The sequence below is a fragment of the Gallus gallus genome, chromosome 5 (genome assembly GCF_016699485.2).
Source record: "Gallus gallus isolate bGalGal1 chromosome 5, bGalGal1.mat.broiler.GRCg7b, whole genome shotgun sequence".
Taxonomy (NCBI): Eukaryota; Metazoa; Chordata; class Aves; order Galliformes; family Phasianidae; genus Gallus; species Gallus gallus.
The window spans coordinates 50,251,315-50,276,185 of NC_052536.1; the positions used below are offsets into that span (position 1 = coordinate 50,251,315).

Here is a 24,871-nt window from a genome sequence, read left to right on the forward strand (position 1 = left end):
TGACTGTAGAAAACAGAACCATAAGATGATTTACTTTTCAGCATTTACTTTTTTACATTGATAAATGTCATACCAAATGGATTTTTGAATTTTTCCTGATAGCTTTCTCAATGACCTTTTATTAATACTATGTGTGAAATATATTTTGTAACGAAACAATTAAAATATAGTGCCTTGACCATAAATCTTGTCTATAAGATGTTTGGATGACTTTGAGCTTTGTGATGTTTCTCAGACAAGATGGATAACAACTTGGATCTGCAGAAGGCAATAGCAAACCTCAGACTAGTAGTGGGGCTAGGACTGCATAGAGACTTTTATGTATTCTGTTTAGTTTTAGAGGTGCCGGTGTTACTGTTCTTCAGAGGAGGTACATAAAGGAAAGAGAATAGCAAAGGAAGCTAGAGTTGGTCGCTCTCCTTAACAAGTCCAAACAGTGAAAGGAAACCTTTTGATCCAGGTTACTAAATGCTCTCTCATATTAACCTAATTTTATAGTTCCTGTGTGGAAGGAGAGATGCGATGTGAGAGGATGACACTATCAACAATACCTTACATTTGCCTATGTTTAGAGTTGCAAGGCTGACCTTACCTCAGCAGCCAGGTAGCAGATAAGCTTAGAAACTGTGGGTTAGAAATTTAGCGTTGTACACACACAAAATGCGTAGAAATGTGTTAGTTAAACTAGCAAGTTAACTAGCAGCCAGGTAGCAGATAAGCTTAGAAACTGTGGGTTAGAAATTTAGCGTTGTACACACACAAAATGCGTAGAAATGTGTTAGTTAAACTAGCAAGTTAACTAGCTAAGCACCACACTGTTCTGTGTGATTGCTAAGGATTCCATGAGTATTTTAATTTTTTTTTGTAAAATTTTTTTTTTTTAGATTGCTCCCAGTGTGGGATGCTGAAGGTGAAAATGAGCTTGTTTTTTAAGGTACAGCTCAGGTATCAGAGTGACTCATGAAAAATAGGAGAGTTGGTGGAAGGGGTTTTGGCTCCAAGATGAAATAAGCGTTTTCATAGGTGAAGGTGTGGTTTACATCCCTTTATACTGTGTATTTGAAACTTCTGCCATAGTGTTGGTTTTACAATCATGGGACAGGGTAACTATCCTCAGGACTCAGACCCTCTTGGGGCTCAGATTACCACCTGAAAGCACAGTTCTTTTGATCCTTCACCCCTCTAGGCTAAGCAGTTATTATTACAACTCTCACAGGGAAACAAATCCATACTGGTCTTTGTTGACAATTGCAGTCAACAAGCAATAATAAAGAATGTTGGCCCAGACTTCACCTATACTAATCAGGGGTAGATTTAAAACAAGCAGACTTCAGAGATTATTTGCAGATGATAATCCACAGAATTTGCCTTTATTGGGTCTCAGGTTATCTCAAGGCCCGTTGCTGAGGTTAATTGCCTTCAGACTTGCAGAAATTCTTTGTGTAACTTCTGAGGAACTCTCTGAGAACATCTTGAATTTATGCAATGTCTTTTTCAAAGTAATAGGGGTTCATAGGACTCTAATCTGCAAAAATGTATCTTAAATTACACTTTAAGTGAACAGTATTTCCCTGTTTTTTACCCCAGGTGCTTAAATTTTCTACTCTCCCCTCTGAATTAGTTTCTCTGAGCTGGCCTTTTCTGTTCATCCATTTCACTTTATTGTATTTTCCTTAGTATGTTTAAACCGCGTGTGTTATCTGATTTGTTAATTCATGTATCCCGCTCCTCCCAGCACTAGAAATCATCTTACAAGAAAGGCTCATTACCAATGCTGGAGCTCAGAAATGTCATCCAATAGAGTAAGATTATATATCTAATCTAGAAGGGCTTTAATGAGGCTGCCATTGTTCTGCGCTATGTTGGTTAAGGGTGGCCTCCAACTGAATGATGCCTCACCGTTTCAGAGGTGAAAAGCTGAGGAACCAGATAAATTCCAAAGGAGCTCACACCTTAGTCAGCTGAAGACAGATGGAGGAAAAGTATTTTGCAGTGGTCTCTATACCCCATGAGAGGAACTGATCTACGTGGCTGGATACAAGTGTGGATTACCCAGTCTCCCTGCTTGCATAAAATAAGTACAATTTTTTTTTGGAAAGCTCTTCAATATTTTCTCTATAGGCTGAGTACTGCAATGATGACATGTCAAGGTTGTGGGATTCCAGGTAGTCGCATTGCACAGTGAGAGCATCTCCTGTTTTGTGGTATGAACAGCTGAGCATGTGGCAGATGTTGATGTTCTTTGTTACTTGCAACTGGAATCACTGAAAGACCCTAAGGGGCATCTTATGAAAGAAGTTTTAAAAAGCACCAATATAAAATGTATCTACATTTCTGTTCGAGCCCTTGGGAGAAAATTTATGACAAAGAGTTCATAGATGTTTCAAGCATTTTGTATGTGTGTTTAATGGAATGGACTGCCACTTTACTGAACATAGTATCAAATCGGCTTTGTTAATTGAAAAAGATTTTTCACGTTATTGCTAATGATGTGACACAGTTTTGTTAGAGATGGTGCATAAAATAGTGCTACTTGGAATGACGTTAATGTATGCATTTAAATTCCTTCTTTTCCATTTATGTGCATTATTGATTTTATTTCATTGCTGGGGAGATAATGGATTTATAATTAGAATACAGTCACCGTAATCAATGATGAGATTATTAGACTTATAAATAGAACTTTAAAACTGCGATGAGGTAATTTCCCAGTGTAACGAAGGATCAATAATTAGAGGTTCGCTTTGAATCTTAAAGCAGTACTTGTGAGATTCTAGCATGAAACACTTTTAGGGAAGTGAGTCCATATAAATCATTTATACAAATTGATGTTGTGGTCTGACATTGTGCGAAGTTGGCCTATTATTATTTTAGTTTGGTGCCCAAGTGCTTATGAGTTAATTCCTCTGGGTTTGCACAGCTGGCAATGTGGACAAGTTTGTTGTTTCCTGGTATCTAATTTGGAGGAAGCATTTGAAAGAAGCCTGTTGCTGTATTTTTGATGCTGTTGGGCAAAGATAATGGATGTGCTATTCAGAGCCTCCCACTCCTGCTTCTCAAAAGTAAGGTAATGTTGGTCAAGGTGGTTACAGCTGTTGTAGGAAGCTAGTGGAAGATGAAGGGGAGAGGGTACCCTTAGGATGACTGGCTTTGAGAATGGTCTGGGTTTAGTTGGTCTCTGCAGAATAGCTGTGCAGATGTTGCCTCCGTTCTCAGCAGGCTCTTTGGATGGCTCTGAAGTTCTTATGGGGACCTGTGGGAGTAGCACAACCTCCCATTACCAGTTAATCATAGAATCATAGAATGGCCTGGGTTGAAAAGGACCACAATGCTCATCACGTTTCAACCCCCTGCTATGTGCAGGATCGCCAACCAGCAGACCAGGCTGCCCAGAGCCACATCCAGCCTGGCCTTGAATGCCTCCAGGGATGGGGTATCCACAGCCTCCTTGGGCAACCTGTTCCAGTGTGTCACCACCCTCTGGGTGAAAAACTTCCTCCTGATATCTAACCTATACCTCCCCGTCTCAGTTTAAAACTGTTCTCCCTTGTCCTATCACTATCCAAATTAAGATAAGAAAGACCAGTGAAAAGATGGATGTAAGTGATAAGAATGTTAGAAATATCCTGCTGGGTCTGAGTTGAAGCACATTGTGCTTATGGTTGTCTCCAGCAGCAGTTATTAATGGTGTTTAGGGAGAGCTGTGGAGCATGGCTACTTTGTACAGTCTGCTCATAGTCGTCAGCATGCGCAGCTGAGAAGGTCTCAGGAGCACATCTCTCTCTGTTTCCTTTAGTATCTGTTTATATGCCTGACATCCCAGAATTCACCTACTGCCTTTCTGACCCTGCTGACAATCTCTGCCTCTACAACCCCCTCTGTCAGCAGGTTGCAAAAGTTCATTACCCCTGTGCAAAGAAGTACTCTCTGTCATCACTTTTAAACTTAAACCCCATCAGTTTCATTGACCATCGCTTGTACCTCGTAATATAGGGATGGGTGAATTGTAATTCTTCATTCAGCATATTTACTACCTCTTTGACTTTGTAGCCCTCAGTCAGATGCCTCTCAATCTTCATCTTGGTAAACAGTTGTCTCAGACTATGTTGTCTGTCCTCCTAAGACTGCTGCTTCATCCTCTTGATCATTTGACAAAGGCTTGCTTGTTGCTGTCATTTCCCTAACTCTGCTACCTCCATCTTCAGATGCAGGACTAGGACTGCACTCAATGTGTGAACAGCCTCCTTCTTGTTCTCAGTACCCTGTTTTGTGATGCTCAAAATCTGATGGTTTTGGCTACTATTGCATCTTGAATCACTGGATGGTTGGACTGGATGATCTTGTAGGTCTTTTTCCAGCCTTGGTGATTCTATGATTACATGATTCTATGATTCCCTGAGTTGTAACTGCCAGTTCTGAGTTCAGTGTGCTTAGAATATCTGGAGTTGGAGAAGACCCACGAGGGTCATTAAGTCCAACCCGTGGTTCCACATAGGACCATCCAATATCTAAACCGTACGTCTGAGAGCTGTGTCCAAATGCTCCCTGAGCTCCCAACAGCTCAGGGCTATGCCCTGCTCCATATCCCCAGTCCTCTGGGGCAGAGCCTTTCTCTAACCCCCACCTGACCCCCTTCTATGTAGCCCTCCTTTGGGCACTCTCTGACAGCTTTATGTCCTTGTAATCTTGTGGCAGCCACATTGCACCCAGTGCTCAAGGTGAGGCCGTACAGTACAGAGCAGAGTAGGGCAATCTCTCCCCTTGTGCAGTGGCATTGCTGGGTCTGGTGTACCCTGGGGTATCATTGGCCCTTTTGGGTACACTGTTGACTCCCACTGAACTTGCCATCAGCCAGAACCCCCAAATCCATTTCTGCAGGGTTGCCTATTGTCTCTTGTTCTCCAGTCTGTAAATATAACCAGGATTACCCTTGCCCAGGTGCAGAATCCAGCATTTACTTTTGTTAAATCTTCTGTAATTGCTGACTGCCTAACCCTCTTATTTGTCAAGATCTCTCTGCAAGGCCCCTCCACCCTTGAGAGAGTCAACAGCTCCTCCTGATTTAGAATCATCTGCAAATTTACTTAGTATGTGTTGTTTAGGTGTGTCTTAGGTTACTGTTACATGTGTCAAACCTCACTTTGCCCTTCTTTGCCCTCTCACGTCTGGGAAGTTCTTCTGGAGTTCCTCATCACTGGTACCTAATTTAGCTTAGCTACCTGAAAGAGCTCTGGGACACCTGCAGGGAATCATGGCTGGCTGTGCATCTGAGTCACAGAGTTTCAGCATGGGAGAGGAAGCAGTGAACAGTCACAAGGGAGAGACAGCAGCACCTGCACATCTCCTTCCCTAATTTGAAAGGTTGGTGTCCTTCACCAACTACCACATAGTCTGAACTGTCCCTTGGAAACTTAATGCTGCTTAATAAGCTTGCTGGCGATGAGGCCATATACTCTAGATTTTGGTGTACTGAAGACCCAGCTTTCACTTTGTGTAACAAGGGCTTGTATCTCTTCAAGTGTGACACACTAGTCAATGGGTGCCTTGCGGTTGGTAGCTGTCAGGCAAATTAGTCCTGAGGGATGTTCTCTTTAAAGTAGTTATGTGTAATATATAAGCAGTTCAAGCATGATTGAAAAAGAAATTAGGTATGACAGTCTCTGACCACCTTTGTCTTTTATTTGCTGACATTGTATGTCAATCAGTGTCACAACATAATAATTGCAAAATAATGTAATAAAAAGGAGATGCAATTCTTGGAAACACGATGATTCCATTTTACAAAATAGAGAAAGCAAGACACAGTGAAACTTGGATTGAGTTGCCTGAAGTCACTGGGAGATTTTCTTGCAGCCTCAGGAAGGCACTGCAAGTTCTGCTTCAAAGATTTGTGTGTGTCCTGTGTTTTGTTGCTAGAGACTCATCTGGCCTGTGGAAGTCACTCCTAATGGAAAAGCATTTGTCTTCTGGTAGGAAAACAAATCCTAAGCTAAGGGAAATTTGCATTATTATGAGCTTGTTAATGAATTCCTTTGCTTGCTCATATCAGCCTCTGACAAAAAGCAGGGATTCAACTATATATTTGTCCATTCGAATAAACAGTTCATTTTTAATTTTGACCACAATGGTAAATTAAAACACCCTGAGCAGTAAACAGCAATATTTTTTTTGGCTTTGGAAGCTGTAACTATTGCAATGTCAGCAGGGATGGTTCCAAGCAACGTTTTCTGATGCTTGCCTGGAGGCATTAGAAGAAACAGTTCCTCTAGTCTGGCTGTTTTAAATTGATTGTACATGGAGGGTCCTGACTCTGAGAGTGTATGTGCAGCAGGGTCTATGCCCTTTCTGATCCTTTCATGTCCCCCCAGCTTTCCAAGCAGTGGGTTTATGTGTACAAACAGGAGAGTAACATTTGTATGTTTGGTGGTCAGAGAGCTGTGAAGGAGGGGAAAAAAAACGAGTATTGCTTGCTGCTTCTTTCTGCACTGCTGTTTCACGTGGCTGAGGTGTGAGGTCACCTGCATGGGTACTGAAGCTTTGAAGGTTGAGTCAGAATGAGAGAGAATGCTGTCACTGCAAAGGTGTGAATGGGAGCAGGGGAGCAACAGGTTCATCGGTGCCCCCTGGCACCTCTGTGCTTTCAGAGCCTGGGCTGCACTCCTTCTGGCATGGGAACACAGGCAGGCTGAAGGAAGGAATGGACGCTTCAGAGACTAAGGAGGTCAGCCCAAGATCTGCCCACAACTTTAAAAAATCTCTAGGACTGAGGAGCATGGTTTACATGAGATATGGGCCAGGGCGAGATCAGGAGCTCCTGGCCATACAGGAACTTCCTTCTCCATCCTTGTAATGCAGAAGACATCAGCTCTGGAAGCACATTGGGTATCCATGCCCATGCATTTGAAGAGTGAGGATGGTCTATGAAACGCACCCTGTGCGTGATTTTTGGTAGTGAAGATACAAATCCTCAGCCTGTGATAGTAATTCAGATATTAGACCAAAAAGTAAGAGCCCTGAGGTTGCCTTTGGATCTCCTACAATGTTTTCCTGTCTGACAGGCCTTCCTATTTTTATCTAATTCTACTTTTCTGTGATTTTTTTCCTCTTCTGCCTCATCTTAAAAGATAAAACAGTAAGCCAGGCATTAGCAACTTTTGTATCTGAAAACCTATTTCAGGGAAGGGATATTACACTCTGTGTTTGATTCACACTGAACACACAATGCTAATAAAAGTCTGAATGTACAGATTTAGGCATTCTTGTTACCGCTTTGCAGCTGCAGGTTATGAAACAACGACAGTAGTGTATTGTGGTTGTAAACTACCCTAGTTATTTTAAAGTGAGCCCCAACAGAAACATTATCAAAAGGTAGTATAGTTTGTCCAGAACATGTATACGTTCAGTTGAAATGAAACTGCATGGCTAACTTTCCCTCTCAGGTTGACTAGCATGACATAGACATTTCACATGGGAGGCATATGCTTGGGGAGTAGGAGGGTTTATAGTGTAGGCATTACCCAGGTGGAGATTTATGTCATGTTTCCTCCAGTTAGTAGGTCATAGAACTTTGGTATAAAACATTTAGGGGGGAATTATTATATTGTTATATACAAACAATAGCCTTAATAGACTGCAAAATCATTAGGTCAAACAGTTTTTACAGTTCAATTTGCTGTGATGTTGTAGGCCAGAAGTGGAAAAATAACAAGTTAAAACAAATGCTTAAATTCTGCCTTTTGGCCTGCAAGTCAGAAAGGGGCAGAAACAGCTTGGTGGTGGGAAAAAGAACAGTCCTGGTAGAGCAGCAGGGTTGATGTTGCTAGAGCTTCAGCTGCAGTTCACTAGTGAAGTCCTGCTGAATGCATTCACTATGGGACCAGTTTTTGGAAAGATAATATATTGAGTTTTGATTACACAGGTGTCTACCAGATACATGGTGATGTTTCTGTAATTCTTCTTCCTTCCCACTTTCGTGAGTTTGTCCTTAATACTCACATTTAGATGTTGAATCTGATTACTTTCTTCTACAGTTCTCCTTAGCCTTCTTGTTTTCTTTTACCATCGTAGTGCTGTTCAAGGATTGATCCATTTTTCCTCTGTGTAGATTTTTATATTCCCGTTTTCTTCTTGCCCGTCAACAGGCTTGTGTTCTGCACAAGTTGCAGAAGTGAAGTGGCAGCACCTATCTTGGTTTTCTTTGAATCTGTGGACAAAGGTCAATGTCCAGAGAATGGAAATACTCAGAAAATTGAAAACATTTCTGCTTAACTTTTGGCTGTGTACTTCAAACTTGTTAAGAGTTTGCTGGGGTTGTAATTGTCCTTTAGATGGTAATGACTTGACAGCATACTATGTACCTGGAAATTTAATCTGTGTCCAGCTTCTCTATAGTGTGATTTTAGACAAGTCTGACTTGTTTAAACATGGACAGATGTTTCCTGCCATCTGGTCACAGCAGGGAACCTGTGTGCTGGGAACTGGGGATGGGACAGGGGATGCCCTTGCCATACCCAGCACATCTCTGCAGCCTGAGGATGTCAGGTCACCTCTGTGTCTCTCTGTCCTCACCCTGAGCTTTCAGGAACTTGGACTGGGAGCAACCTGTGCTACAGTTGTTTGTTGTGGCTCTGTCAGCCTTGGTTGTACGTGTGGATGCTGCCAGCCAAAATGCAGCACATCCAGCGCTGCTCCCACGTCCTCAGGATGGGCACTGGGAACCCAAACCAAAGCCCTTTTGTCCCTGATGCGCTCAGACCTGCAAAACACCTGGTGTGACGTTTTCAGCCCTTGCATTTGCTGTGCTCTTACTGGCACCAGTCCCTGTATGGCTTCAGAGAGAAAGTAAAGGAAATCAGCACTATAGAGCAGTTTTGGAAATCCTTCCTTTGGAGGATTGGCTGTTTTCCAGAGAGTTAATGGTTTTTATCACCTCCAGATTTTTCTTAGAAAATTAAAAAACAAAACAACAAAAAAAACCCAACGCATTAATCTCTGGATGGAGGCCTGTGACATTTAAAATATTCAGCAACACTTTATAGTGACAAGTTTGTGATTTCTGTGCTTGGTCATGAGTGATTTATGAGAATGTAGTAAACAGAGAAGCACGGTTCCCTTTCAGCCACATGCTGGAGTCACAGAAGTGCAGACTTCTGTGCTTAAAAAAAAAAAACTTTGCAGAGTTGCTTCTGTTCCTTTAGAGAAATACTTTCCATATGTAGCCCCCAGAAGAGAATGGACTGAGATGAGGGTGAGGCATGAGGTAATTCTCATGCTTAAATTAAAAGCAAAGCCCACTTATCTTAGTTGTACCCTTCAGCATCTGTAGGCGACGCAGTCTGAAGCAGGAGTGTGCAGGAGAGTCCCGTCCGTAATCTCTGTTTAGTTTTCCTGCCTCAGGGCAAATGACTTGGACCTGAAGAATTTCCTCATACCTGAACTGGATTTTCTTGAACTGGTAGTAGTCTTAGTGTGTGACTGCAAGGAGGGATGTACCCATGGACCTGTTTCTTGTAAAACTTAGAAGTCCTCCTTGGTTTGCTGTTGTCCTCAGGTAGTCTGTTTTCATTTCTTCCCCGTGATCCATCTTCTCTTTTCTTTGCTGGTCCCTCTGTGCTGAGGTGGGCCAGCCTCGGATATTCCATTTTCCAGAAGAACTGGCAGGATTCAGGAACCTAAATCTAAGAGGATGATTGCAGCCTGGAGATGCCTCAGGGCACATCCCCTTGGGCAGGTGCGTGCCTGTTTGGTCCCAATGGGCTGCTTGCCTGATTTCCACCAAACATGCGGACAATGCACATGTGGTGCACAGAGGCGAAAAAGGGCAAAATGAGAACATGGTCATCAATGTTTGACTACGTAGCCCTCTTCCTTTTGGAAAGCTAATGTGTGTTCCTGATTTATCTATCTGTGCTGAAACGTTGCTTTAGCTAGGGATACTGGATCTGCCTGTAGGAAGATTGGCCCTGTTCTCCTCAACAGCTGAGATGTATCCTTGTGAGGTGAAAATGATTGTGCTGGAAAATGCTTTCACTTTATATAGTGCAAACAGTCCTTGAAATTAATCCTAAACTTGGAAGAGCTTATTTGGCTTTTTTTCACAGCATCTTGGTAAGAATTAACATCAGTCTTCCTGCAGTGTTTAAGGATGCTAATTGAGTAAATTGAAGACTTAATGAAAAAGGTATGGATTGTCTTCTGCGCTAGGCTGCTGATGAATTTATCTTGCTTATCTTATTTCACTTTTTTTTCCTCTACAAGAGTTTATGGTTTCCCACTGTCCTCATTCCATTTAAATTTCATGCAAAGAACTGAGGAAAAATACTGTCAAATTTACCCAGAAATTGCACTTTGAGTTTTTAAAAGTGTGTAGTAATTCTGGGAATGGCAATTTACCGGCATCCTGGGCTGTCCTATGATTCTATCATCCAACTTAGATATGTTGGCTAGGAAACGGGTATTTGTAAAGTATAAACCATCTGCTATCTGAAAAATGAGTTCAGATTTGGATGTTTTGAGTTAGGTGCCTGATATGTCCACAGTCATTGGTCTCTTTTAGAAATGTAGGCTTTTAAGTTCTCATAGAAATGAAAAAGTGGTGAAGAAACTGCGTGTGTTATCTGTTGCTCATGTTTTTGTTAAACGTGAATTACTTTTATGGGAATTGACCTGTCAAAAGATGAGTGCTTACAAAGAAGCAAAACCTGATCTGGTTAACGGATTCCAGTCAGTTCTTATAAATCTGGCATGCTTTCCTGTAAAATTTCGCAAAGTTTTCTGATAAATACAGATTTTTTTTTTATCTTCAGCTTTAGATTATGCATTACGTTGAAGTATTATAGGTTAGAAACGCGTTGCTTTTTCAGTATTCTTTTTTCAATATTTTGCTTAAATGTGATTTCTTTGTTTCAGAATCCTCTGTCTAATGTCGTCCTGTTAAAAGTGAATGGAAAAATATGCGTGCATTTTGGGAATTCAGCTTTACCCTGCAATTTTTAATCTGAGACAGTGCACGTGATGGAGCGTTGTGGTTGTCTTCCTGGCAGAACATAAGGGAATATTCAAACACTAATGCTAGGAGTGGCTGCTGGTGGGGTTTCCTTCCCTCTCGTGCTGGCCTCTGAGCATGCCAGTCCCTCAGTGTACCAGCTCTGGAGTTTCTCATCCCTTCTCTCCAGGAACCGGTCTTGCTCCACCTTGCTTCATCACTTCGCTGTGTAACTCTACTTTCATCACTCAAATTGCTTAATTAGGTGAAGCCTAGGGTGAAGTGTGGTGCTGTGTGCCAGTAACCACACAGGGCAGCTTGGTGTTATAGCTGATGCAGCAGCTTAGGTCGAAGATCCTAAGTCCACCTTTTCTTCATTGGCATTTGATTGTTTCTGTGGTGTTGTATCATGCGTTCTTCTTTTGGTTACTCTCTCTTACCATGCATCTGGTGTATATTTCCTAATCCATAAATTGCTAAGCACTCAGTAAGCTCTTCTCATTAGTAGCATTTTGCATCAGTTCAGGTAACTCAGAAGATAGCACATTTGGATCTTTCCCAGTCTGCATATTTTTCCCTGGGTGTCACATACTTTCCATGGCTGGCATAGATCAAGACTGTACTCTTTTCCTTTCAATTTGTTCATACTCAGGTACCTGCTTCACCCACCACCTCACAGTTCTCTTTACTCCATTGTATAGTTTTAGGCAGCTAACCACGTGAGCAGATTTCATCCTTTTCCAGTCATCTCGTTTCTTGGCTGTCCATGTGTGATGGTTCAATGTCAGTAGCTCATGGCTGGTGTGGACAGACTTCATTTTCTGGGTGCGTTGCTGGTGTACCATTGTCATTCTTGACCTCTAGCAGTGCTTGGTCTCCTGCATTGTGAAGAAGTCTAATCTTCTGGGACACGTGTGTTACAAAGTGAAGGATTTTTGTAAAAGGTTATTTAAATCTTCAAGATAGGCTTTCGGCACAAGTAACTTCACTACGATTAAGTTAATTTGTTTGAATATTCCTCTGTCTCAGCCTCAGATCTCTGAAGTCTGGTCTATAAAAGGATTTTTTGTTGGGGCATTGTAAGGTGAAGCATTTGTCACCTCTCCTGTTATGATAACAACATAAGCCTTTGAAGTGCAGACATTCTGCAGAGCTGAATGCACTTCCTTCTTGTTGACTTTTCTGGGAACTGGGAATTCAGCAGACAGAACCTATGGGAATCAGTCCAAATGAACCTCCAGACACTCAGCCAAGCACTGCGAGGTTGGCAGAGTTGCCTCCGTTCATATGAGAGCAACTCTGTTTTTTCAGTGTATGAGAAAGCTTATTGTTTGTATGTAGCTGGGAGAGCCCTATTACCGTGTTTGTATATCTGTAGTTGTAAAGCATGATCTACAGCAGCACAAAATTTAAAATTTGGTGGCATCCCAGGAAGTACTTAATTGCATTTGTGCTTCATTACAAGACTGTCTCCTTTTCTGGAATTTATTTTAGCTAATTAGTTGGAAATGTCAAAGTAGCGTTTCAGATGTCAGAAATATCATATATTATCATATGTGAAGCAATTACCTCTTTTGACAAATATTTATTGTGGTGTCTTCTTTAATTAATCTTCAGTACTCCTAGACAGAGAACAGGTTCTTCCTAAAAGGAGTCCTTCCCAGCACTCTCCATGAGTGTTTGACTGTGGGACTTAACTGAACTTGGTTCTGAAAGAGTTAATTGCCTGGGGAGGATGTAATGACATGACACAGCTTCACAATACCAATGTCTGTCATTTTGTCAAAATTCCAGAACAACCACCTCCCTCCAAGCTCAATCTCAGATGTTGCGGATGCATTATGCCGAAGAAGATGCAGCTCCTCTTCTTCTTCCGCTGGAACTGTTTGTAGGAGACAAAAATGCCATGTCCTTGTGCAGCTAAGATGGATAATGCAGAAAAGCAGGGCTGTACACACATTCTAAGAAAATCAATATATATATTTTTTGTTTTATTTAGTTCCTGGAATTACTCTTGTGGAAACTTGTTACAAATGTGACTCCTTGGTTGGTTCCTCTTAAACAGATAGGTCTTGTAGATGATGTGCCACTGAGAAATAATTTCTGACAGTTATAACTGAACCAGATAAACAGTTCTGCCAGCTCCCAAATAACACTGTAAAACAAAAGGGTTCTGCTTATCGTTTTCCATTTCTTCATGCCTGTCAAACTATTTAACTGTGCATTACCCATCACAAAAGGTCTCTGTGTTTTTCTACTTGTCTGCTGCAGTCATGGCTTTTACCTTCTCTCTTGCAGGACCTTCTGTGGTACGCTTGTCCAGCTGTATCACTCCTCAGCTCGTCTTCATGTTCATCCTCGCACCCTTTGGAAATGCTGCATGTAACTGTTCCCCGTCTTGGCCATTCAGCAAGAGTATTAACCTATATATTTCCTTTTGTTTCTTTTTCAGGCAGAAACAGCACCAGAAAGTGTCTGGGATGGTCCCAGTGTCCAGGTCAGCTCAGGGCAGAACAATTCCGACCCCACAGGACCCAGTGGCTCAGCAGCTTCCCAGAGCTTGGTGGCTCCAGCTGGGGTCTCAGCAGGTGCCTCGGCCGCAGCTTCATTCTTCATCAGGTTTGTCACCTTTCTGTTTTCTTTAACTACTTGTGGATTTTCAAATGGTTGAGAAATGTTCTTGAGACCTTTTTGTTAGGTAGAAGGTGAAGTGCTTGGTGCTGGTTGCTGAGAGGTAAAGTTGGTCACCTGTGGCTTTCCACTGCCACTGGGGAGCAGGGATGTGACACTGACATCCCATTTCTCTCTCTGCAGACTTGAGCAGGAACCTTAGTTGACGAAAACCCAATCACATGCCTGTTGGTCTTTATCTAGTCCTTAATAGGCATTTCTACCTGTAGCAGATCTGGTTTTCAGTAGCTTTCCTTGGAGCAGAAGCTGAAGTAACGAAGTTTTTACACTTGAATCAAAACTAAAAGAGGTTTTTATTTATTTATTTACTCGGCAGTGTGGCTACACGTACATATATAAGTTTTTTGTTTGTTTGTTTGTTTTTTCCCCTTGTTGGTAACAACAGTTAAAACAGTTTTATAGCACTGGCGTAGAACAATCTTCTTTTTTCCCTGTTCTTGGGACTTATAATGAAAATAAACTGTTAGTTTTGTTTGTAAAACGTTTGTTGTAATTAGCACTGTTGACTAAATGCAATACGCTGTCAAGCAGATGGTATTTAAAACAACAAGATTCAGGGCTTTGTACTTGCATTCCAAACTCCTTTTTAAATTCAGAACTGAACATGTTTTGAGACAAAATTGAAGAAACGTATGTCTGTGAGTGACATTAAAGTAAAATTTATGCATTGAGGATCCTTCTTATTCTTGTAGAAATTGCATTGTTTCCTTTCCCTTAATTATTTTTTGCAACATTTGAAAAAATGAATTTTAAATTGTAATCTAAAGTCAAAAAGAGCTCTTGAGAAAACAGCACTTGGGCAGATGAATGTGGTATGATGAGTCTGAAGCATCAGGTACCTGTGTACCACCATGCCTCTCTATGTGAGAGGTAGGGGAAGGTCTATGATAAGTGTCGTGTGTCGAAGCTCATGTTGTGGGTCTGTGCTGCAGGTTTAAAGTCAACACAGAGAAATGTTGCTGACAGAGGATAATGTGTTTTGTTTTAAGATAGTTATTTGAAGTTGGTGTAAGTGGAGAGGAAAGTGAGGGGAAAAGCTCAAACTTTTTAGTTACCTAAATAAAGACAGGTGAATCCTTTCCATAATGCCTAGAGTGGCCTGTTGCACAACTTTTATTGTAGTACTTTGGGGTATGAACAATCTGATTCAATCTACTTGAGTAGATTAGGCTCTATGCTTTCATTGGAGAATCCAGAAAATAAAATAACCCATTTAGAAGCGAGAGAAAGAAATCAGTGCCTAATAATCTGAAAAAAAGATCCCAAACCTTTTCCTCCCAGTGATGCTTCTGTCTCTGGTCAGCAAAACACAGTTCTGGTTTTATTGTAAAGAGACAGGTCCTTGCTAATGATTGTCGTTGGCTTGATTGAAAGATTCGTGAAGTCCTCAGTCTTGAAACAAGACTGAAAATGACATCACTGTGTGTTGGATCAGGCCCTAATTGCTTCACATGAATCTGTCTTTGCCCTGAGTGAATCACAGTTTTATAGCTTTAGCAGCCATGTGCTAGCTGGAATGTTTTAAGATCCATTAGTACCTTGCTTATTCCCTATGCATTTTCTCTGATCAGAATTCTTGGTTTTTTTTAACCAAATAATCGGGATGGTTTGATTTTTTTTTTTTTAATTTTCTTTTTCCCACAAAGCACTTGTTTCTTTTAACCGTTTTCTGAATTAGTATTTTCATTATCTTTTATCACATTGCCGATAAATGCATTTCAGCATTCATTTCTCAGTATTCTCAGAGTCCCTCTTAAGAGGTTTTTTTTTTTTTTTTTGATCCCTAAAAGCAAGCATTCAGGAAGCAAGTTCAGTTACAGCTGTGATTGAACATACAGATGGAAATTCAGACTGTCATATGAAGGTAGGAGGAGAGGGAGTTCTGATTTCATGCCTGGCAGTCATATATGCATTGAACAAGTCCTCAGGTGGATACTATTGCCTAATCCTGGCCAGGCAGATCCATCCCCATCAGCATTAATCTCCCTCTCCCACTGCTCCTCCTTTGCTTCTAATATGTCTTGCCCTGAGAACCTGTGGATCAAACTTTCAGTGCTGTCCCCTCCTCTCATTGCTGAAGTATGTAGCCCTTGGGAGGAAGAAGAGGAAGTCTTCAGGGATGAGAGAGAGGTACTGGCAGAAACTGGTGTAGAAGGAGCTTATTCTGGGAGCAGAAGTATTAGAATTACCAGTTGCAGCAGTTTTTCTTCAGTTGTGGTGGGGTATCACGATTGTTTGTTCTAACCTTTCCACCCCTATGTCTTTGTCCCTTTGCACCATCCAACTTTGACCAAGTGATAGAAGGTCATCTCTGCCTTGGATCCTTTGTAGCAGCACCTTCTCTGTCCTTCATCTCTCATTCAGCTAAGCCTCTCTCAGCAAGCACCTTGAGAGAGGAGTCATAGCACACAACATGCTACAGTCCCTATTCATCATATTTTCTGATTATTTCCTTATGATCTTTCTCTCTGCAACCACTTAAACTGTAAACTTAATAGCAGGGCCAGTCTGTTATTTGAGCTATGCAGAGTCTGGAACATTTTTTCCCTTACTTGCTTCTGGAATAAATACGTTTAATAAATTGAACATTTTACACACAATCTTTTTTTTCCCAAAATGTTCCTCTCATCTTTCTATTTCCATCTTTACAGGAGTCCTTTTTTAAAAAGTGGCTGTGGATGGGCCTTTTCCTTGGGAAGAGGGCTGTTTTGTCATAGAAATAAAGTAGCTAGGCAAAAATATGCATGTATATTAACTTCCAGCGTATGAGGGTGCAGGGTTAGGTACTTCAGAAGACAAAGCCTTTGTAGGTTGCTTGTGGAAACTGTGTCTGTGATTTACTTAGCAGTGGCAACAGTAGATCATGAATAAAGGCTTCCAGTCGTGTTCTTCATGAAGCAGCATTAACTGTGTTTGTACAGGTCTGAGCACAATTAGCTTTTGGGTTGTGGCATGGTTTGCTGGCAGCACATAAATGTCTTTCAAATTAAAACCAGAATCTCTATTCACTGAAATGGTACCCTTTGACTTGCTTGTGGGCTGGCTTGTACCTGTGAAGTCAAGTCTGTGCAACGTTTTTGGCTTACTTGTTTGTTTTTTTACTCCAGTTTGTTCCTCAATGACAGTCATAATTTGTAAGGTCACGAATTCAGAACACAGTGCAGCAATATTCATATCCTCATGTGGAAAAAACTAATAGCTGCAGCAGAGTCTTTACCTGGTGATAAGAGGTACATGGGGTTAAAATGAATATCTTTAAGATGGTCTTTGCAGTGAATGCATTGATTTTGTTAAGCATATATGCAGCCCAAGTTCATGTATTCATTCAGAGCTCTTTTTCATTTGAATGTCATATTTATTTTCCTTAAGCTTAATTGTGCTCTGCTTTTCAAAATAAAGAAAAAAGAAAAACTTTTCATTCATTGCCTAGAAATGTAGAGTCTAGTGTGGAAGTGCTCAGTATTTAAAATCAAAGCCAAATATTAGAACTAGCAGACAGAAGTGTATTAAGAAATTAAATCAGTTTTAAGCTTTTTCCCTCACTCTGAGCTGTCATAGAAGAAGAAGAAAAAGCTTTGATTAACAGCTGACTGTGCCACACAAGCAAATTGCCAGACATTACTCAGTGGTCGTGTTACTGAAGGGCTGGAGGATTTAGCAGAAAATGCAGTTTCTCAGTAGGTCACTGTCAGAATAAGAATGCTGGAGTAAAATGTGCAGCTCATCAGCACTGGTGGCTGTGAAGAGGCTCCCAGTTGACCCTTACAGTGCAGGTGAAGTTTTAAGTAGGCATTCCTCAGGTTTAAGAAAAATGCAAGTGGGCTTTGCCCGTTGGTGTGGACTGAGCCATGCCTTGCTGTAGTACTCCATACTTTGTATGTGTTTCCAGAGCCCTTTTCTTTTCTTTTTCTTCTTTTTTTTTTTTTTTGTATAAGCAACCTGAACAAACTTGAAATTACCGAGTGAAAGTATGTGAGAAAGTTGTAGGACCCTTCTGTGAGCTGAATTCTCTTATGCTTTCAACTAAGCAAATATTGACTGATTTTTGGTGGAAAGCTGTAATAAGCTGTTAGATTTTGTCAGCCGGACACCTGGGGAAGGGTGGAGGTGTTGTATCCAAGAGTAGGCAGAAAGACAGCGAGGAGGAGGAGAATGAACTTGGGAAGAGGTTAATTGTCTAAAAAGAAAATACCACTCCCTTGAGAGAAAAATGAAGGCCCCCTGAGAATGAAACCATTGCTGTTAATGTGTGATTTTTTTTTTTCGTGTTGGTGGCAGTCATAACAGTGCTGCCTGTACCATCACCTGAAGTTTTGTTCTTTTGAGTTTCTGGCCTTGGTATCCACAGCCGGGGGTTCGAGCAGTGATGGGGCGGCTAAGAGGAATCAAAGCTGTTTGGAGGAAACTATGTATAAAGCCACCTGACCCTGAGCAAGATTAAACAGAAAACAAGCTGTATTGCATCTTAAATATTACTATTCTTTGACAGTGGATTGTTTTTGTGACTTTTCAGGCTGGTTTGGGCACAGGGTTGCACTTGCTGCTGTGAGACCAGTGCCTTTGAAGCAGTGATGAATTACTCTTCCAAACACAGCACTCACTGTGCACTCCCTGGTTTCTAGGTCTCTAAATTATTTGCAGTGTTGCTGGGCTTCACTAGATTAAAATCAGTTAAGTTAATAAATCTGGAGAATCACAATGGTGAATCACACCCATTATCTTTCCACTCATCGTATTTCTGCATGTTTAGGAAAGCTGCGTCAATTTAGACATGACATAAAACATTATGCGATATGCTTTTTACAAGCAGCTTTCTTAGCAAGACATAACATACAATCTCTGAGTAATGCAATTGAACATCTCATGAGTTAAAATAAGCATAGTCTTTTCCTGGATTCAGGATATTCCATCATATTGTAATGCCTGTGAGTTGTGGATTACAGAATCTAATTATTCACTAATGAGCAGTAATGGTACATATAAACTAAGGGTCACTATCCTATTACAGGCACCTGATGGTTCACTGATAAGCATTTGGTCATTAGATTGACCATAAAATATAGTCAGTAATTGAGGTTAGTCATAGAGCAGACACCTTATCAGCACTAGGCATGGTGGGACAGCTTGTCAGTACTCTGTGTACTGATTGTGCTGTGACTGAGCATATGATTAGGGTATTGAAGCAGTCTGTATCTAATGAAACTGCAGGAAAGGCACAGCAATATTAGCACAACCACTAAATGACTAATGTGTTTTTGTTCCAAGCTTCAGACACTTCAATTAGTTCCAATAAACTCTGATCTGGTGTAGCGGTAGGCAGAGGATTCAGATATTTTGTGTACACGCTTTCATTACGCTAGTCAAAATTTGTAATGTTTCGGGGACAGATGAAATCTGCATGGCTTTGAATGAGAAATGATGGAAACAATAAAGGCTGTCATTACTGTTTTTACTTCACTTTTTCAGTTTTATTTTTGCATTTTTAAAATTCAGGATACTTACGGAGACAATAGCTGCTGCCTGATTTAAAAGATGAAGCTGACAGTAGCAAATTAGATGTCTACATGTTCTGCTTTAAGATTCACTCATGCAGTTCATGTAGGCTTGTGCATATAGATCTAAACTTAGAATGTGTTCCTTAGCGTTTCGTACTGTGTGGAACATTAGTCAAATAGTCTACCTCTTGAAGGCTTTTGAAGAGATATTGATTTTACTGTGCTTCAAACTGTTGCTGAGAAAATAACCTCAGAACCATTCTTTCATGATTTCCTTTTTTTTTTTCCATGAGGATGCCTTAACTTTCATAAATTATTTAATACAGTGAAGGATGCAAAATGCCTTTTGTCTGTCTGAACTGCTGTTCAGGCGTCTGTGATGCGACCTTGGAAAGTAACCATAGAAACACGTTAAAAGCATCAACCGAAAATCAGTAGTTGGGTTTGACAGTGATGCAAATTCTGTGAAAGAAGATTATGATGTATTAGGAACACTTGAGGCATATATTACTGCTAACCTGTTAAACCTGATTATTCCATGTCTGTCAGTACTTTCAGAATTTAATACAGGGGGAAAAAAAAGAACCAAAAAAAAAGAGACATACTTCTTTTTTTAACTTGCCATGTTTAAGATGTTTCCAGCTAAATCACTTCATCCTGCCATTCTCTGTCCTTCTAAAAGCAAGAATTATATTTCTGCTAAGCTCATAATGTAGTTCACCAATTCCCTGTATTTAATAGCTGTAAACTTTTGCCCTGTACCCTGCTGGGATGTGCTGGTATCCTGGCTTTGTGCAGAGCTGGCACAATTTAAATCTCTTTGACAGTTAAAGTAGATAACTGGGTTACAAGTAAGTAGTAGTTCACCAGAAGGTGAAGAAAACATGTGATGCGTTGGATCCTGAGCCAGACCTTTTAGTGCTGAAATGTGGCAGCCAGGCCAGTTTGTGATGCTGCAACAGAAGTGCTTCTGATGATTATGGGTAACTATAGTAAATTTTTGGTGAATCACAAGTCAGAGGAAGAAGCAGAGTCAGTTTTGTCCTCATTAAGGATTGTCCACATCCAAGAAATTGTATGTTGAAGTGTCAGAAAATTAAATTTGAATTAATTTACCTGGGAAGGTAGGATCCTTCCCACCTTCAAGTCAAGTCAACAAGGCTTTCCTGGCCTTGTTGACTGAGGTAGCCAAATTGCTGTGTATGGTTTGTCTCCTCTTTGTGAGGCTGTGGCAGTATCGTGGGAGCTCTGAGGCTCTTCCAGGGACACAGCAACTGACTGACATTAATGCAGCTCAGCAGCCACTCAGAGCATCAGCCCTTCTTCATTAAATCCCCACAGTGCCCCACTTCCTCTTGCTACCATCCAGTCATTGTTGGAAGCCAGTTGGGAATGGTGGCTGCGCAATCTGATGGCTGAAGCATCCAGATGTTTCAGGGGGTGCCAAACGTGTAATTCCCATGTTTTCCTCAATGAATCTTTCCTCAGAATCTGGTGGGCTGGAGCAGCCTGGTCTCTGCAGAGTGTTGCCCCACCACAAGGTATTGGAAGTGTGAAACCTTCCCAGATGCCTTTTCCGTGCTGTGTGGTTTCAGGTTGGATATTAGGAAAACTTACTCTCAGGGAGAGTGGTCAGGCTCTGGCACAGGCTGCCCAGGGGGGCAGTGGTGTCACTGTTCCTGGAGGTGTTCAAGAAACATGCGGATATGATACTTAGGGGCATGGTTTAGTAAGAAATATTGGTGGTAGATGAATAGTTGGACTAGATGATCTTAGAGATCTTTTCCATCCTTAATGATTGTATGATTCTAGGAAGCCCTCATGCAGATGTGCAGATGGAGATGGAGTGAGTGACACCAGAGGGCTTGCCTTGTCCTGCTGGTGTCATGCCACGACTGCTGGAATGCGGTTGCTAGCAGTCCCTGGTGTGTAAATGTGACCTGCATATAGCCCAGTGCTATGCAGGGGCAGGAGATGCGGCAGGGTGTGTAGCATTGTGTAGTATCTTGTATCACCTTCGGGCAGCTTAAGCTTTCCTAGTTGCTGTGGCAGCATAATAGTGCCTATAATTAAGGACAAATGAAATAGTGTATGCCTTAGGTATATCCTGTTTAGCTTTCACGGATAAGGAGGATAAATGAGAAGATAAGACTGAATTTAGTAGGCTTTGTTTGTGCAGACAGACATGACTGTCAGAGCAGTGTGTTTAAGAGCAAGACATCATTACTGGTATCATTACTAATACTGCATCATACCATATGCTGATAAAGCACTATGTAAATTAAGCCAGGTTCCCTGCTATGAAGAACTCATCTGTGAAGACTGTGAGACTGATGGGGAAGACAGCTGGGGACATGGAGCTATGGTTCAGCAAAAAGAAGAGGTAAAGAAGCCAAAGTAGTTGAGAAGAAAGGGAACAGTAGAGTTTTGGACATTGGCACTTCTGAGTTGATCAGTACTGAAAGTGTGAAGAATGTCCCAGCGGTCAGCAGATTTGTGATCACAATATGGCTGATTAATATGGTTGATTAGATTGAAAAGGCTTTGAATGATCATCTGCAGTGGAATGCCTATGGTGAGCATTTGAGAGAGCCTTGAAGTGATTTGGCTGAGAAACTGGGTTTGTGTTGACTAGATGAAGAAGTAGAACTGGGCACGTAAGAGTCATTGCCTTGGCAAATGAAGCTCCCCAGTTTAGAAGTCGAGTGTTCATGATTCAGACCAAGGAGGGATTGTGCAAGGCATCAGTGTCAGGGAATGTTTGGGAGGATGGGCCATAGGGGAGGCGTGGGAGCAGGTTAAGCTTTGCTGGAGGTGGCAAAATAAAGTAAGGATGTAGCCTGGTGCCAGCAAGAATGGCAGGAAATATAAGAAGGAAGAGAGAGAGTGAAAAATGGGAAAAATGAATTTACTGAGGTGAATACATCATGATGGAGAGGATGTTCCAGGTCTTTACTCTTTCATAGCAGAAGCTGAGTTAAGGCACAACAGAACACTCACAGTGCTTCCTGCTGACCAGTTGCCTTAAAGTTCTTTTTCATGTGAGGCTGTCCTTGGGAAAGGCTGATTTTTGTGAGCCCCAAAGTTCCTTGATGGATAATACAGGAGGTTTTGGAGCACCAGAGGCAGCCTCCTTAGGAGATGAAATGACTTTCTGAGCTGCTTTAGGTGACTCTGTGCAGACAGTACAGCGGTATTGGATTTGCTCTGTGTTCTGAGATGTTCACGATGCCCAGGAGGAAGAACAAAGCAGAATAACTTGAAACAGATGTGTTCACAAATACATGGTAGGACAGAATTGGTGCCTTCAGAGCTGCCAAAGTTTGAATTTGTAGAGACACAAGTGATTGATGGAATGTGCATGTGTGTGGGGTAAATGGTGAACAGTGGAAGGAGTTATAAACTAGTGAAAAGCCTGAAGCATTTACAGATGATCTGACTGGAGTCATGCAGATACTTCTTCTCTCTCTGATCCTCTGCTTTCCTGAATTTAATATTCTATCCTCTAATTTAGGGGTTTTTTTTTTTCATATGACCCTGTCTGTATTTTCTCATTCATCCATAGCTGCATGTACCTCCTTATGCAGTTCATCTGAACATGCCCCTTGTCAAGAGGAGCACTTCTCCCACCTCACCCACCTCAGCTCTTTCTCTCTGCCTGCTTTTTTGCCTCCTCGGCTCCTGAACCTCAGTGCCTGTTCTGACCCCATTGAATGGGACTTCTCAGCTTGGCAACTGTGGCAGCTGCACTGGTAGTTTTGTTGCAGCAGGAATGAGGCATTCCATTGGTAAAATGATAACGGCGACTTTCCTGCAGGACTGTAATTTGACAGTTTGCACCTGTCTCACAACTTTATTGGTGTCTTCCAGGCTCTTTCAATAACATACTTAACTATTTTAATGCTTTATATTAAGGCATGACAGACTTAGCAATTGAAATAGTAAAATCAGACTGATAATAGAGCATCTAGCTCTCGTGGGTGATTAGCAGTCACTCTGATACACAGTTTACTGAGTGTTGTATGCAGTTTGTAGGGTGTGTGCATTTTCAGCTGACATTGGCTGTGTTCTGAGCTTGGCTGCTTTGCTTACTTGTGCTAGTGGCAAAACGAGATGCTTCGCGTTATCATTTATAACAAAAATGAAATGTCAAGGCAAAATAAAGTACCAGCACTACAATTGCAGAGCTTGACCAACTGCAAGATTTCAAAACCTCCCTCATCCGTCCTGTTGGGTGATGGAGGGTATTTCCAAGTGCAAGGTCTTGCACCTGGGTCGTGGTATCCCACACTATCAATGCAGCCTGGGGAATGAAAGGTTAAAGCACAGCCTTGCTGAAAGGGACCTGGAGATAACAGTGGATGGTAAGCTGGACATGAGCCAGCAGTGTGCCCTTGCAGCCCCAAAAGCTAACTGTATCCTGGGCTGCATCAAAATGAGCACGGCCAGCAGGGTGAAGGAGGGGATCCTGCCCCTCTGCTCTGAACTGTGAGACCTCACCTGGAGTACTGTGTCCGATTGTGGAGTCCTCAGTTCAGGCGAGATATGGACCTGTTGGAGCCTGTCTGGAGGAGGGCTGCAAAAATGATCCAGAGGATGGAACACCTCCCCTGAAAGGACAGGCTGGAAAAGCTAGGGCTGTTCACCCTGGAGAAGAGAAGGGTCTGGGAAGAGCTGAGAGTGTTTCAGTATCTAAAGAGGGGCTGTAAGAAAGAAGAGGATAGACTCTTTAGCAGGATCTATTCTGATAGAACAAGGGGAAATGGTTTCAAACTAAAAGAGGGGGGGGTTTAGACTGGATATAAGGAAAATATCTTTACAGTAAGAGTGGTGATGCACTGGCACAGGTTGCTCAGAGAGGTGGTGGATGTCCCATCCCTGGAGACAGCCAAGGTCAGGCTGGATGGGGCTCTGAGCACCTGATGGAGCTGTGGGTGTCCCTGTTCAGTGCAGGGGGGTTGGAGTAAATGGCCTTTAAATGTTTCTTCCAACTCAAACAATTCTATGATGATTCTACAATGATTCTTTTGGCACGACACTTCCGAGCTTAGCCCAGTACCTTTCTCAGCATTAGTTAGCACTTCTCTGCCCATCACTCTTACATTTGCTTCAGTGCCTTATGGAGTTTTGAATATAAGGAAATGACTCAGTGGAAGTTAATCAACGTAAAATGAATCTAATCTAAAAGTTATTAGGGAAGCTAGTTGAAGTCCAGGACAAGGTTTAAAATATTCCTTGATAATGAATCTCAAGCTGGACTTCAGGAGTTCCTTGTTTCTCCTGAAGTTTGAAGTTAGTATCTTTCAGTCAGAAAAAGTCAAATTTCTCTATCAGCAACAATGTGAAAACACATGTTGTACATTTTCCTGCTAAGTGCTATTTCAAATGGTGCTGCAACTTCAGCCTGCTATACCTCTGAGAAGTATTGCTTCAGAACTGATGTTTAAACAAACCACAGGTACGCTGGCTTTAAGAAGCTTGCATGTCTCTCCTTTGTTTAAGAATGCCCATTGGGTAGGCATAGGACTTTGGTGATTTCCACTGTATTATTTAGTACTGTCAGTGCATTTAACTCTGTAACGCCAGGTATAAGTGAATCTCTCCCCCCGCCCCGAAGTTATTTGCTTGGCAATATAGATGTCAAGCCTTTGACTGAGTATCTGAAATAAAACCTGGGCGAAGGAAGGACTGACCCTCTCTG

General features: G+C 41.7%; 1 protein-coding gene across 1 annotated transcript in view; it reads left to right on the top strand.

Moving 5' to 3' along the window:
* The window catches only part of KIF26A (kinesin family member 26A), a 99,988-nt gene that overhangs the window by 38,061 nt on the left and 37,056 nt on the right, over positions 1-24,871 (top strand). The window contains exon 5 of the mRNA XM_421394.8: positions 13,437-13,603. Within this exon, the coding sequence (XP_421394.5) occupies positions 13,437-13,603 (167 nt within the window). The remainder of the gene's footprint in view (positions 1-13,436; positions 13,604-24,871) is intronic.